The 16,718-nt window shown below is 41.3% G+C and overlaps 1 protein-coding gene across 2 annotated transcripts in view; it reads right to left on the bottom strand.

Moving 5' to 3' along the window:
• Nucleotides 1–15,745, bottom strand: part of KCNH1 (potassium voltage-gated channel subfamily H member 1) — a 331,289-nt gene extending 315,544 nt beyond the window's left edge. For both annotated transcript variants that reach the window (XM_069768558.1, XM_069768556.1), the window contains exon 1: nt 15,362–15,745. In XM_069768558.1, coding sequence (XP_069624659.1) covers nt 15,362–15,440 — 79 coding nt within the window. In that variant the 5' untranslated portion in view covers nt 15,441–15,745. The remainder of the gene's footprint in view (nt 1–15,361) is intronic.
• Between the last annotated feature and the right edge of the window lie 973 nt (nt 15,746–16,718).

The raw sequence follows: 16,718 nt of genomic DNA, 5'->3' as shown, positions 1-16,718 counted from the left end.
CCCGGGAGAGCGAGTGCTGACACTGCGGGAACAGTGCCAGCATGGGAGATGAATATAAGCTTTATTACTTTATGGGGGCCAAGCGAGGAGTATGACAAGAATTTGTCCAAGTAGTGGCCAACTTATTCAAGGTACCGTAAATTCACACTGCTCGATTATCGGGAGCGAGTCTTTCGAGGAACACTTGCTTCACAATAATCGTTCAGTGTAAACAGGCTGCCAATCACCTGACAAGCTCATCATCTTTCTCAGCAGCACACTGTCTTGTGGAAACAGGACCTGTGCTGCCAAAAATAATAGTAGCCTATTACTGATTTTTTAAGAAATTTTTAATGCATCTGAAGCATGGCCAACTGGTATAAACAGGCTATTATGAACATTGATTGGCAAACAAACAGCTAATTGGTGGACATTAAAGGGGTTGTCTGGTCTTGGGGTACAAGTCTGCAGTCACCCTATGTGAATCCTCACAACACGCGGACTCCGCACTGTGAGGATTCTCTGGTGTCAGTGCTGGGAGTGGACATCCACGTGACTGCAAGTATACGATTTGTATACTCCCGGCCACATTTCAACTAGATGTGTCTGACCTTGTTCACTTTACTTGTATTGAGTGAGGCTGTGCACGTCTAGTCGGCATGTGTCCACATGTATGCAAATCATATACTTGTGGCCACGCTCTCTGCGCTGGTACCATAGAATCCAGACTTGTATCCCAAGGCTGGACAACCCCTTAACGGGCTGCAAGGTAAGCGGTGTCAACTCACCCTTGCAGATCCAGCAATGCTTCCGGGGAATAAAAGGTATGTAAATAACCTCTTTCAGGAAGAAAAAAACTATGTTTCTATTGCCACTTATTGGAGGGTAGCACCTTATAACGAGCCTTGCCACATGACTTATAATTTCAGAGCAAGCAGACTGACATTGACCTATCGGGTGGTAAGAGAGACACTTTCTTTCTCCTAGAAGACGCTATTTGCATATTAATTGGGGCAAATTAACAGCACGCCACCTTACAAATCAGGATTATATAAATATGCTTCTTATACTGGACTAATTTAAAAAATTATCTCAAAAAGACCAATCTTCAAAGGGGTTGTGTAGGATTTAGTTTTTTATTCTATAAGCATGAATGACCGCCAGTTCGCCAGGAGTGTCGGCTGGCTAACACTGCCTGCAACAGCCTGAGTCCATTAATTGGCTACAGTGGCCATGACACCACCCAGTCATCAAAGATCAGGAGGCAGTGACAGAGAGGCAGAGATGGAACGGCAGGGGGAAAGTACGGATCATTTTCTTATTTCTTTACCTATAGAGTAAGGCAGAGCTGTGGAGGGCTGCGTACTTCCTCTGTTAAGCCCGACCACTGTTGCACCTCTTCCATTCAACTCCACCTATGTCTGAATGCATCCTTGCGTACCTATATTTAACATTGGGTACGCAGGCCATGCGGATGTATGCGGTTTTGACGCTGCGCCGAACGCAACATGTTGCATTTTGTTGCGGTCGGCGCAGTGCCAAAATGACGCATGTGGACGCATCCGCGTACATCCGCATGGCCTGTGTACCCAATGTTAAAGATAGGTACACAGGACGCATGCAGACGTAGGCGGAGCTGAATGGAAGAGGTGCAGCGTGGGAAGTACTCAGCCCTCCGCAGCTCTGCCTTGCGCAAGTGTGAAACCAGCCTAAGACAATATCCCAGAGAAACCATTCAAGATTTAAAAAAAAAAAAACTCCTTGATTTTCCAGGTGCATCCGGCCAGAGCTGTGCCACAGCCACTTTGCTCAGTCTCATTAGCATGATATAGTTTTCTCAATGCTCAAATTTCAATCACCGATGAAATCATACACCACTGTGGGAGAAAACCTCATCATCCCAGGGTGTATAAGGCTTTATGCTGATAAACAGCCTTCCCAGCTACATGAAAGATCCATTAGTGGAACCTATTAATATCCTATGGAGTAAACAGTAACCTGCGGTCATGCATTACTTGCTTTAATAATAGCCGTCTTCTCAGTATCAGTACCTTCCCGCGTCACAAGTTTATCTAGCGGAAGGTCAATACCTTGGATGGGATCATTGCATTAAAGTTTTATACCGGCTAATGCCGTGCTCTTACATTATCCACCTTTGAAGTCACTGGAACAGTGGTGAACCTACCCGGGAGTAGCCGGTTGGCAAAAATTACCCCAAGAGCACAGCGTCTATTCATCCAAGAGGTCACAAAAGACCCAACAACATCCAAAAAACTGCAGGCCTCACTTGTCTCATTCAAGGTCAGTGTTCATATCTCCACCATAAGAAAGAGACTGGGCAAAAATGACCCCCCAAGACTTTGGGAGGATACTCTGTGTACTAAGAAGACAAAAGTTTAACTTTTTGGAAGGTGTATGTCCCATGACATCTGGAGTAGAAGTAACATGGAATTTCAGAAAAAGGAACATCATACCAACAGTAAAATATGGTGGTGGTAGTGTGATAGTCTGGGGCTTAAGAAAAACAAAATTAAGACTTTGGAGTGGCCTAGTCAAAGTCCCGACCTTAATCCGATGCTGTGGCATGACCTTAAGAAGGCGGTTCATGCTTGGAAACCCTCCAATGTGGCTGAATTGCAACAATTCTGCAAAGACGAGCGGCCAAAATTCCTCCAGAGCGTTGTAAAAGATTCATAGCCAGTTATAGCAAACGCTCGATTGCAGTTGTTGCTGCTATGGGTGGCCAACCTGTTATTAGTTTTAGGGGGCAATCACTTTTCATACAGGGCCCTGTAGGTCTGGATTTCTTTTTCCCTTAATATTAAAGACCTTCATTTTGAAAACTGTAGTTTGTGATTACTTGTGTTATCTTCATCTAATATTTACATTTGTTTGTTGATCTGAAATATGTGTGACAAACATGCAAAAGAATGCAAAATTAAGAAGGGGCACTATTGCAGTGGAATTTTTTCTGCGCAGCAGTTTATGGTGAGTTTTGCACCTGGCCCTTTATAAATGACTGATTTCCTTCTGACATCAGTGTACTATCTTGTTTTACCCAGGATGTGTTTTTCAGGTGTAGATTTGATCCATTTGTACTAAAAAATAGTGGTCATCGGGTGCACATGATACAACTATATTTGGAAATCATTTATGTACTCCATGAGATCATGCCTGTGTGCATACATTACTTTAGGACTGTTGTCCTCTTTATTGAATAGCATACTTGCCATGCTGGGTGTTCCTCAGTCACTTTCCTGTTCTAGGTTAGCCTTGTTAGAAGGGCTGTTTTATCATCCCGATGTGTGTAGCCATACTTGCATTTGTTTTCCCCAAATTTTTAACTGTTTTTATATATTTTTTTTTTTCTGCACTAGTGAAGAAATGTTTCTAATAAATGTGCGGTAATTGAGTTTGATCTTCCCTTCCTTATAGGGTGTTTTGGTACAGTTTGGAAGTGCCCCTAGTACCTTGTTAGGTCATTACTTTTTGGGTTTACTAGGTACTAACGATGCAAGGTGAACAAACTTTTGCATTTTGTAATTTTTAAAATGTAAAAGATTAATATTTTTTTATATATATTTTTTTTTCTTAAAATACAAAGGAAATGTGTCATCTTTAACTTTAGGCCTTTTAGAGATAATTTCATCCTCAACTTGCTCAACTGTTCACAATAAGAGAAATTTTGACCAGGGGTGCCCAAACTTTTTTGCCACAGTAAATAAACTGGATATAATTTACTTTACTTTTGTCCTATGTTTTTAAGCTTGGAGGTGTCTGTGTACTGTATATATGTATATATATATATATATATATATATATATATATATATATATGTATATATATATATATATATATATATTTGTGTCACACTCCAAAAAGCCTTCAATACATAGAACTGGATATACACTAATTTACTTTACTTTTATACTTTTTAAGGCTGAATGTATATATATATATATATATATATATATATGTATATATATATATATATATATATATATATATATATATATATATACAGGTCCTTCTCAAAAAATTAGCATATAGTGTTAAATTTCATTATTTACCATAATGTAATGATTACAATTAAACTTTCATATATTATAGAGTCATTATCCACCAACTGAAATTTGTCAGGTCTTTTATTGTTTTAATACTGATGATTTTGGCATACAACTCCTGATAACCCAAAAACCCTGTCTCAATAAATTAGCATATCAAGAAAAGGTTCTCTAAACGACCTATTACCCTAATCTTCTGAATCAACTAATTAACTCTAAACACATGCAAAAGATACCTAAGGCTTTTATAAACTCCCTGCCTGGTTCATTACTCAAAACCCCCATCATGGGTAAGACTAGCGACCTGACAGATGTCAAGAAGGCCATCATTGACACCCTCAAGCAAGAGGGTAAGACCCAGAAAGAAATTTCTCAACAAATAGGCTGTTCCCAGAGTGCTGTATCAAGGCACCTCAATGGTAAGTCTGTTGGAAGGAAACAATGTGGCAGAAAACGCTGTACAACGAGAAGAGGAGACCGGACCCTGAGGAAGATTGTGGAGAAGGACCGATTCCAGACCTTGGGGAACCTGAGGAAGCAGTGGACTGAGTCTGGTGTGGAAACATCCAGAGCCACCGTGCACAGGCGTGTGCAGGAAATGGGCTACAGGTGCCGCATTCCCCAGGTAAAGCCACTTTTGAGCTACAGAGAAGCAGCACTGGACTGTTGCTAAGTGGTCCCAAGTACTTTTTTCTGATGAAAGCAAATTTTGCATGTCATTTGGAAATCAAGGTGCCAGAGTCTGGAGGAAGACTGGGGAGAAGGAAATGCCAAAATGCCTGAAGTCCAGTGTCAAGTACCCACAGTCAGTGATGGTGTGGGGTGCCATGTCAGCTGCTGGTGTTGGTCCACTGTGTTTCATCAAGGGCAGGGTCAATGCAGCTAGCTATCAGGAGATTTTGGAGCACTTCATGCTTCCATCGGCTGAAATGCTTTATGGAGATGAAGATTTCATTTTTCAGCACGACCTGGCACCTGCTCACAGTGCCAAAACCACTGGTAAATGGTTTACTGACCATGGTATTACTGTGCTCAATTGGCCTGCCAACTCTCCTGACCTGAACCCCATAGAGAATCTGTGGGATATTGTGAAGAGAAAGTTGAGAGACGCAAGATCCAACACTCTGGATGAGCTTAAGGCCGCTATTGAAGCATCCTGGGCCTCCATAACATCTCAGCAGTGTCACAGGCTGATTGCCTCCATGCCACGCCGCATTGAAGCAGTCATTTCTGCCAAAGGATTCCCGACCAAGTATTGAGTGCATAACTGAACATTATTATTTGTTGGTTTTTTTGTTTGTTATTAAAAAACACTTTTATTTGATTGGATGGGTGAAATATGCTAATTTATTGAGACAGGTTTTTTGGGTTATCAGGAGTTGTATGCCAAAATCATCAGTATTAAAACAATAAAAGACCTGACAAATTTCAGTTGGTGGATAATGAATCTATAATATATGAAAGTTTAATTGCAATCATTACATTATGGTAAATAATGAAATTTAACACTATATGCTAATTTTTTGAGAAGGACCTGTATATAAATAATAATAATGTGTGTGTATATGTGTGTGTATGTTTGGGGTGCTTCGACAGGTAAGATTATAAAAATTTGGTAGCACATGGACAACGCAAAATATTGACAGAGTTTTATCCAGATTTTTTTAATTATTACCAGCCCCCCTACTCAAACACTAATGTTTATTTTCACCTGTATTTTGTGAAAACAAGTTATCAACTATCGACAGGATGCATGATTACTTATAGACCGGTGGGAGTCCAATTGATGGGACATGGCACTGATGCGCATGCTTGACCGCTCTGATTGAGAAGGGTTTTGTCACGGGGGTATTGGGTAGACTAAAGCTGATTACCCGGGCCCTGCGATATCCCTCAGACTAGGGAAAACCCTGTCTGTCCCTCTCCCAGAATTTACACTGATGGTGTGCTTGTCTGGGCCGCCAGGCCTGACCCTGACTCCTGTTTCAGCCCTATGCTGAAACCTCCACCCAGTGATAAGACCACACACCAACCTACACAGAAAGCACAGACAGGGAAAACTGAAAAACGCACCACGCCGCAGACACACAGGAAAACACTATAATGTGCACAGGGCAAAAATAAACACAAATATAGGAAGGAGAAATATGACAATGATAATAAACCACCAGATACGATACTTCTCCTAGACCACCACTCCAGACCGAGATCACCAGGCACAAGACACAAGCTATAGTCGGCGACGCCCAAAGTCCAGAATGACTATTTAAAGGCCACGGGCGTGACCCAGCCTCCAACCAGATTACCAGCCAGATTAACCCTGGATAACCTGGATAAAATCTAGCCGGCGCCACTGAGCGTATGGTGGACAAATGTGGAATTACCGCTGTCTGTCGGACGCCCTAGTGTGAACAGCGTCCGACATGACAGGTTTGTCCGAGTAGCGGACAGCCTCTTTAATAATAACTATAATAACTGATCAGGAGTGTAACAGTGGGACGGAGCCTCGCTATACGGGGTGCAGAGGTAATTGTTCCATCATTTCAAGGTACAGAAAGGGGCCCAAAAGCCCCTCTGTCACATTGAGACAAACCTCTTATTGCTCCATTAAATGTGTAACAGCCTCTTGCAGGTACTTATATGGCGCCATTAACTCCACATCTTTACAGTCATCAGCAGAACTGCTCCCATACAAAAGAATAGAAGCTGTTCTGCAGCATCTGGCAGCGACGACTACACATTGAATGAAACTCCGTATTGTAGCTCCATTAATTGGACTTACATCCAGTTTGTAACTGCTGAACAATAGGGGTCCTGGTACCCCACCAATCTCATACTGATGTACAATGATGACCAAACCCAACGATAAGTCATTATTATATTCTGTCTGGGTGGTTGTCCATCTTCGGGGGACATTTTTTTTCTTTTTTTTACTTAAATGCATGTATTTTTGGCTAGAAAAATAATTTTTGCAATTATGTTTCACAACACATTTTACGTTATTTGCCTCCTATAGCTGCCGAGTTACACTGCTTTTTGCTCGCTGTGGAATGAGTAAACTGAGAATTCATTAGTGAGCTCCCTATGATGATCTGATGGGGAGTTTATGGCTCTTTTTTCTCTCTTTTTCTAGGTGCCTCTCAGCTGCTTTATGACCACAGACCACATCAAAGTTGAATATGTGACAAAGCAAAGACCCTGTAAATGCCAAACGCAGCAAAGAGTTTAGTAAAACCCAAATGCAAAAATTATGTTTAGCCCCAAATACATACATTTAAGTATAGAATTGTCTCCATAAAGTGGACAGCCCCTTTAACACATCAACCTAATAAATCTGGAGTATCTTTAGTTTTTGCAAAATTTTTAAATAAAAAGCCAAGAAGAGATTTGCTCTATAATTCGCTCCAACTTCTCCTGTAAATATTAATAAATCTATTAGACTACTGTGCTATTAACCCTCCTCTGTTCCTAATCCTGCAAAAAAAAAAAAAGAGAATTGACCAAAATGCAGCAGACCTCAAAATACGGGTGGAAAAAAAAATGCAGTGTGTTCGAGATAATATAAATCTCATGGATTATGCTGTCACTGTAAAACACTGCGTATTTTACGCAAGAAATACAGTGAGTAAAATTTGCAGCAAAAACATCACATGTGAATCTACCCTATGCATTTTAAGTCAATGCCAACAGAGCCTGACAGTTTCAGCATGTGCTGAGCAGTGTGAGATCTCAGCAGGCAGGAGGGACACTGAGGAGCTGTCAAGCAAGTTAGATGGGCCAATTCAGCAGCAGGCAGGAGGGACACTGAGGAGCTGTCAAGCAAGTTAGATGGGCCAATTCAGCAGCAGGCAGGAGGGACACTGAGGAGCTGTAAGCAAGTTAGATGGGCTGATTCAGCAGCAGGCAGGAGGGACACTGAGGAGCTGTAAGCAAGTTCGATGGGCTGATTCAGCAGCAGGCAGGAGGGACGCTGAGGAGCTATCAAGCAAGTTAGATGGGCCGATTCAGCAGCAGGCAGGAGGGACACTGAGGAGCTGTCAATCAAGTTAGATGGGCGGATTCAGCAGCAGGCAGGAGGGTCACTGAGGAGCTATCAATCAAGTTAGATGGGCCGATTCAGCAGCAGGCAGGAGGGACACTGAGGAGCTATAAAGCAAGTTAGATGGGCTGATTCAGCAGCAGGCAGGGGGGACACTGAGGAGCTGTCAAGCAAGTTAGATGGGCCGATTCAGCAGCAGGCAGGAGGGTCACTGAGGAGCTATCAAGCAAGTTAGATGGGCCCATTCAGCAGCAGGTAGAAGGGACACTGAGGAGCTGTCAATCAAGTTAGATCGCCTGATTCAGCAGCAGGCAGGAGGGACACTGAGGAGCTATCAAGCAAGTTAGATGGGCCGATTCAGCAGCAGGCAGGAGGGACACTGAGGAGCTATCAAGCAAGTTAGATGGGCCCATTCAGCAGCAGGTAGAAGGGACACTGAGGAGCTGTCAATCAAGTTAGATCGCCTGATTCAGCAGCAGGCAGGAGGGACACTAAGGAGCTGTAAGCAAGTTAGATGGGCTGATTCAGCAGGCAGGAGGGACACTGAGGAGCTGTTAAGCAAGTTAGATAGGCCAATTCAGCAGCAGGCAGGAGGGACACTGAGGAGCTGTCAAGCAAGTTAGATGGGCCGATTCAGCAGCAGGTAGGAGGGACACTGAGGAGCTGTCAATCAAGTTAGATCGCCTGATTCAGCAGCAGGCAGGAGGGACACTGAGAAGCTATCAAGCAAGTTAGATGGGCCCATTCAGCAGCAGGTAGGAGGGACACTGAGGAGCTGTGAAGCAAGTTACATGGGCCTGATTCAGCAGGAGGGATACTGAGGAGCTGTGAAGCAAGTTACATGGGCCGATTCAGCAGCAGGCAGGAGGGACACTGAGGAGCTGTCAAGCAAGTTAGATGGGCTGATTCAGCAGCAGGCAGGAGGGACACTGAGGATCTGTGAAGCAAGTTACATGGGCCTGATTCAGCAGGAAGGAGGGACACTGAGGAGCTGTCAAGCAAGTTACATGGGCCGATTCAGCAGCAGGCAGGAGGGACACTGAGGAGCTGTCAGTCAAGCTAGCAGAGTGGGAACTCAGCAGCAGGGAGGAAGGACATTGAGAAATTGGCACTAAGGTTGGGTAGGCAGAGATTTTGTTTAAACTTTCATAAAGGATGATCTAGTAGTGTTCACATGGATTGTTTAAAGTAAGTGACCCAGCCTCCTCAGGATTAACAGATTGTGTATTGTGAAATCTGATCGCAAAAGACTTATCAGAATCACTCTTTTGGGGCCTTAACCTTCAAGCAAATATATTTCAGGATTTTTACTTCTTGCCCTATGCTGCAGACAGGACAGAGTTTCATGTGTTGGGACATATCAGTGCTGTGTGTGAAGGGGGCTGGCTGGCTGCTCATTTAAATAGGTAAGCCAGATCCCTTCCTTATCTTTGCTTTAGTTGTGATAGGAAACGGAGATAGCCTAGCTATAGAAATGATCAGTCAGCCAGTCCCCTACTGTTATGAAAGGCAATTCAGAATCACAATGGACATGGAGGTCAGAGCACATACAGTGATCTGACAATAACCCAAAATAATAGAACGAGCTCTGAGACATGGGAACTCTGCAGACCGCAATCCCTAATCCTGTCAAACCACACTAAAGGTAGCCGTGGAGCGCTCCTGACCAGAACCTAGGCGCCTCGTCACAGCCTGAGAAACTAGCTAGTCCTGAAGATAGAAAAATAAGCCTACCTTGCCTCAGAGAAATTCCCCAAAGGAAAAGGCAGCCCCCCCACATATAATGACTGTGAGTAAGATGAAAACACAAACATAGAGATGAAACAGATTTAGCAAAGAGAGGCCCGACTAGCTGAACAGAACGAGGATAGGGAAGATAACTTTGCGGTCAGCACAAAAACCTATAAATAACCACGCAGAGGGGACAAAAAGACCCTCCGCACCGACTAACGGTACGGAGGTGGTCCCTCTGCGTCTCAGAGCTTCCAGCAAGCGAGAAAAACCAATAAAGCAAGCTGGACTGAAAAATAGCAACAAAATAACATAAGCAAAACTTAGCTTTGTAGAGCAGCAGGCCACAGGAATGATCCAGGGAAAAAACAAGTCCTACACTGGAACACTGACAGGAAGCATGGATCAAAGCATCAGGTGGAGTTAAGTAGAGAAGAAGCTAACGAGCTCACCAGATCACCTGAGGGAGGAAACTCAGAAGCTGCAGTACCACTTTCCTCCACAAACGGAAGATCCCAGAGAGAATCAGCCGAAGTACCACTTGTGACCACAGGAGTGAACTCTGCCACAGAATTCACAACACCTACACATGTAGCAGCGATAATGTGATAACTCCTCCTGTGTCTGACTGTAGAGCTGCTGACACAGGACTGAGGATGTTATCTGGACATTTGTCGTTAGGGGTCTGCCGCTACCAGCTTTCCACATTTAGAGGCTGAAATGTTTGCCACTTCTTTCTTTGCACATTTGCTCTCGCTCAGTGAGATTGAGATGGAGGCGGCCGATCAGAAATTTTCAAGTCTTGTGACAGATTCTCAATGGGATTTAGGTCTGGACTGTGACGGGGCCGTTCACAGATATGAATATGCTTTGATCTAAACCATTTCAGAGCTTGGGCTATTTGTTTATAACCTAACCCTGCATTCCCGTTCTCTACAACTTTATCCCTGACCTGTCTGGTGTGCTCCTTGGTTTCCATGATGCTGTTTGATCCCTAGTGTTCTGAATCAAAGCTCTGAGGCCTTCACAGAACAGCTGTAGTTACACTGAGAATAAATTACACAGAGGTGGGCTCAGTATACTAATTATGTGACTTCTGGAGGAAATTAGTCCCTCGGGATTTTATTTAGGGGTATCAGACTATAAGGGGCTGAAATCAAATAATGGGACCAAGGAAAGCAGCACCAAATAATGTGGCATACAGCAATGCACCATCAATAGTAATAGGTGGGTAGGCTCAAGAAGTAAAGTGCATAGGATAATCAAGCCTATCCTGGAGACATCATGTCTTCTTACCCATCGTCAGTCAGAACCAGTGTCACCCTGCTCACAGCCCCTGACGCGCGTTTCGCGTACCTGCTTTATCGAAGGGGTTGGCCACAAATTAATGGTACAGTATATATGGTATATGACTATAGAGTCTTTATAATCGCGGACTCCCCCCAAATTGAAAGGGGTTGTCTAATTTGTGGAAGTACTTTTATAAAAACATTTTGGGAAATTCTGTGCTTACTCATCTATGTATTTTTTTCGGGCAATTCCTCAGAATGGCCAGAATGTAATACTACATGTTGATTAATGGAAAGTGCTAATCGAAAAAAAAAGGGGCTGTCTTATAGCGACAAGTCAACCATCTTAAAGGGAACCTGCCAGGAAATTGTATTACAGTATCTCGCTCAGGTCTGAAGTGTAGAAAATATTACTTCTGCAGCCCTCGTCCTGTCCTACTCTTCCATAGAATAGTTATTCTGATGAACAGTGCTGTGCCCCTATGAGGCTTAGAATGTTCCTGTTCTGCTTCTAGGCAGGAGAATATTAAGAAGCGTCGGTCGGAATGACATGAACCTTCCTTATTTATCGCCGCGCAGTGGAAGCCCTGGTGCTACGGATTCAATCAATTAATTACCTAAAAGACAGAGAGCAGCCTCTGCATCATGCGTTTATAAATGAAGTAAAACACTTTATACTATTTATTCCTCACCGTGATTGGAAGCGGCTGCCAAGCCGAGCTCTTATATAACTGCAAGGAGCTAACTTCATGTCAAGAACCCAGTTATAGATCAATGATCCGAAGGAATATTTCATATCTGCTCTGCAGTAGTTAAAAAAAGAAAGTGTAAAAATATTCTGCAAAATATGCTCTATAAAACTGCACAAAATTATGGCTCACATTCCTTAAAAAAAAAAATCAAGTCAAAAGGTATGTACACACAATAGACACATTAAGTACTTTTACGGAACCAAATCAGGTCCCAATTTGCATCCATGATCCAATTTTACAGTGCAGCATAAATAACTGTTCTTCATTCTCTGCGAGTTTATGTATTTCCAGAAAACAGATGGATGACTATTTACAGCCAACAAAAGACAAACAGGACACATCTTATCTCCAGTGTTCCGATACAAAGCAACGAAGGAAAGACACAGATGAGGCGCCTGCTGTGTGTCTAGATCACAGGGACTTTAAGAGAAATGTTATATGTGATTGCCCTTTAAATTGGGTTAAATATGCAAAACGTTGGGTCATCCAGTGGTGCCTCACACCAAACCTCCTCGTATCATTATCCAATACTTTCTTCAGGACTGAGAAATACTAAATTGTTCTGAACTTACAAGATAGATAGATAATAGATAGACGATTGATAGATAGATGATAGATAGATAGATAGATAGATAGATAGATAGATAGATAGATAGATAGATAGATAGATAGATGATAGATAGATAGATAATAGATAGATAGATAATAATAATAGTCTTTTATTTTTATATAGCGCTAACATATTCTGCAGCGCTTTACAGTTTGCACACATTATCATCACTGTCCCCATTGGGGCTCACAATCTGAATTACCTATCAGTATGTCTTTGGAGTGTGGGAGGAAACCGGAGAACCCGGAGGAAACCCACGCAAACACGAAGAGAACATACAAACTCCTTGCAGATGTTGTCCTTGATGGGATTTGAACCCAGGACTCCAGCGCTGCAAGGCTGCAGTGCTAACCATTAAGCCACCATGATAGATAGATACAGTAGATACAGTAGATAGATAGATAGATAATAGATGATAGATAGTAGATAGATGATAGATAGATAATAGATAGATAGTAGATAGATAATAGATAGATAGATAGATGATAGATAATAGATAGTAGATAGATGATAGATAGATAATAGATAGATAGATAGTAGATAGATAGATAGATAGATAATAGATAGATAGATAGTAGATAGATATATAGATGATAGATAGATAGATAGATAGATAGATAGATAGATAGATAGATAGATAGATAGATAGATAGATAGATAGATAATAGATAGATAGATAGATGATAGATAATAGATAGATAGATAGATAGATAGATAGATAGATAGATAGATAGATAGATAGATAGGTAGATAGATAATAGATAGATGATAGATAGATAGATATAGATAGATAATAGATAGATAGATAATAGATAGATAGATAGATAGATAGATAGATAGATAGATAGATATAGATAGATAATAGATAGATGATAGATAGATAGATAATAGATGATAGATAATAGATAGATAATAGATAGATAGATAGATAGATAGATAGATAGATAGATAGATAGATAGATAGATATAGATAGATAATAGATAGATGATAGATAGATAGATAATAGATAGATAGATAATAGATAGATAGATAGATAGATATAGATAGATAATAGATAGATGATAGATAGATAGATAGATAATAGATGATAGATAATAGATAGATAATAGATAGATAGATAGATAGATAGATAGATAGATAGATAGATAGATAGATAGATAGATAGATAGATATAGATAGATAATAGATAGATGATAGATAGATAGATAATAGATGATAGATAATAGATAGATAATAGATAGATAGATAGATAGATGATAGATAGATAATAGATAGATAGATAGATAGATAGATAGATAGATAGATAGATATAGATAGATAATAGATAGATGATAGATAGATAGATAATAGATAATAGATAGATAATAGATAGATATTAGATAGATAATAGATAGATAGATAGATAGATAGATATAGATAGATAATAGATAGATAGATAGATAGAAGATAGATAGATATAGATAGATGATAGATAGATAGATATAGATAGATAATAGATAGATAGATAGATATAGATAGATAATAGATAGATGATAGATAGATAGATAGATAGATAGATAGATAGATGATAGATAGATAGATAATAGATAGATAATAGATAGATAGATAGATAGATAGATAGATAGATAGATAGAGTTTCATGTCTCCTATACATCAGCTGACCTGGTTACATATCTTGTTTTGTAGACACATTTACCTAAAGGCTTAATATCCTCTAAGAACAAATCCACAACTTCCGCAGTCTTATCCCATGTACATTATATTACTTTATTAATTATTTATGCTTTCTCCATTTACTCCAATGATCTTCCATAGACGTACAGCATATAGGGAAAGGCAGTGACTTGCACTTTGTGACTCTGCAGCATCTCTAGAACTTGGCACCAGCCCCGCCAGGAACCCAAGACCTCTACACTGAAAGAATCCACACAGTAGATAATTGCCTATCAGACTAGATTACAGATTAGGGTTAAGCATTATAAAAGAAAACAACCTTCACTGGAGGATAGATTGGATTTTGCATTGATAAAAGAAGAGAACAATAACAATCAATCACAGATAGTGTAGGTGTAAAATGTGACCTCCAGGGAAGGAAGGGGGACCATGCAGCAGTCCCATGCTATAGTAATCCAGGATCACCAGAAAACAATAATTCAACACTCAACGCATCTCAAGTATAGGAAATGATTGGTATAAATTAGAAGAATTGGAGATCAGTAACTACTAAGTCAGTATCTCATCATCCTGACATCAAAGGTCCACACAGGGTATGAGAGCCATGGGGACAGGTATATCTGCAGTACAGAATCAATGTGGGATAGCTATGGTGGTGCAATGTCAATGTAAGGATTAAAAAAAGTAAAAAGAAAAATAAGTAAATATGTAAAATAAAGAAGCAAATAAATAGAATAAATAAATACAATGATTAAAATAAAGAAATGCGCACACGTAACAGCATTGATACAAAATCCCTAAATATTTGGATAGGTAATAAAGTCCCCTCTATCAGAAAGTATGATTAACATATGATACCTCTCTGTTAACGAGCCATCTGAAGTCAATGAAAAAAAAGACAGAATATGGTGACCACATACAGAAGTAATGTCAGTGACTGGGTTTTAGTCCACAGCCTGTAAATCTGTGACCCTCTACCCATCTCTCCACTTCCTATGGTCCTAAGAGCCCTGAAATACCTCCAGACCAGCAACACAAGAATTCCCCAATTATTTTACTGATTGATCACATATAATGCTATTTGCATAACCAAATCATTGTGAAAAAAAAGAAATGATCCATGAAAGGGTTACATAGAGCAGGAAAGTGGAGCATTGATTAGGAAGGGTGTAATATATGGAGGACATATTGGTGGTTGGGGGGGGCTCATTATGGTTCTTACCATTAGATCTCCGGACGATATTCTCCAAAAAGGTATTTTGTGGAGCAACCAGTCCTCTCCGACCCCCTGCCATGGTCATAGCAGCTGTAGTCCAAAGCTATAGGGGGCTTCAGGGTAAAGGAGGCATGGGAAGAGCCGAGGCTCCTGGTCTTTCATGGAGAGAGGTCCTCATGGTCCTGAGTGGGTTTCAGCAGCTATTGCACCAAAAGAAGGGCTGGATGATGGAGCAGTGTTCCCAGCCATCCTCAGCAGCACCACCTGGATCACTCCCCCACTCAGTCCCTGCAAGCCTCCCACCTAGTCCTCTGCACCCCCTGCTTTTCCCCTCTGAGCCCCCTTCTTTGCTCTCCAAGGTCCTGAAATGAGCAGCTCCTGCGCTGCACTGGCTGACAGGAGTCCCCTCTGCTTGTGTCTAGCAACTGGATTATGTAACCTGTTCATTGCCTGCCCAAATCCATCCTGCTCTACCTCCTAGAAGGAACATCTGATTAACCCATGAATGCATCCCTGTGTCTTCAGCAGTCCAGGTTAGTCATGGGGACCCTGCTAGCTGACAATGATGGGGATTGTAGTTCTCTCCATCATATTAAGGCCAATGGTTTGCTTGGAATGTGCAGAAGCAATATTAACTATACCTATACTTAGCTACTGCAAGTCAACCGTAGGAAGACTATATTAAGCTCTACTATACAATAGTAGGCACATGATGGGGCTTGTAGTTCTACAAATGAAGACATTTTAATATCACATAACCTTTGTGCTCGTTATGCCATACATTCCTCTTTTGGAGAGACATTCCCATTCCTTGTCCCTAATTAAATAACACCGCATGCCTCCCTCTTTGTCCGTCCAAAAAAGTTGGGGGTTGTGTTTATGGCTTTCTTTATATATATAAAAATCAATCAGATCATTACATTTTTTTTTTTAACATTTTTAAATGTAATGATACCGCTGTTGTGTAATACGTACACCAACCCTAGTGGGATATCGCACTTTATTAAGGGGTCTTTAAACGGCGACACGTCGTCGGATGCAGAACTATAACTTCGGTAGAGGAGGTTCTGCAATAGCTGGATGAAGACCCCCTGACCTATCTCCGAATATCATAAAGTCTGTAGCTATGGTGATGTACATGTCTGTGTTATAGATTCTACTCCACGGCGCGTCCTCCCCGGAGGCTCAGCCTGTAGGTGATGCCATATTCAGGCTCATCACTTTCCAGTATCCGCAGTTTGGATGATGCCAAGTAATGCGTTAAAAGACGAGCAGCCACCTACTCATCACCGGGGAAGCCATCCTCATTGCTGAGGCGGCCCTCTCGCACTGCCCACCTACTCACTACAGGATTCCCCTTCTG

The sequence above is a fragment of the Ranitomeya imitator genome, chromosome 5 (genome assembly GCF_032444005.1).
Source record: "Ranitomeya imitator isolate aRanImi1 chromosome 5, aRanImi1.pri, whole genome shotgun sequence".
Lineage (NCBI taxonomy): Eukaryota > Metazoa > Chordata > Amphibia > Anura > Dendrobatidae > Ranitomeya > Ranitomeya imitator.
This window is presented reverse-complemented; position numbering and strand designations above follow the sequence as displayed.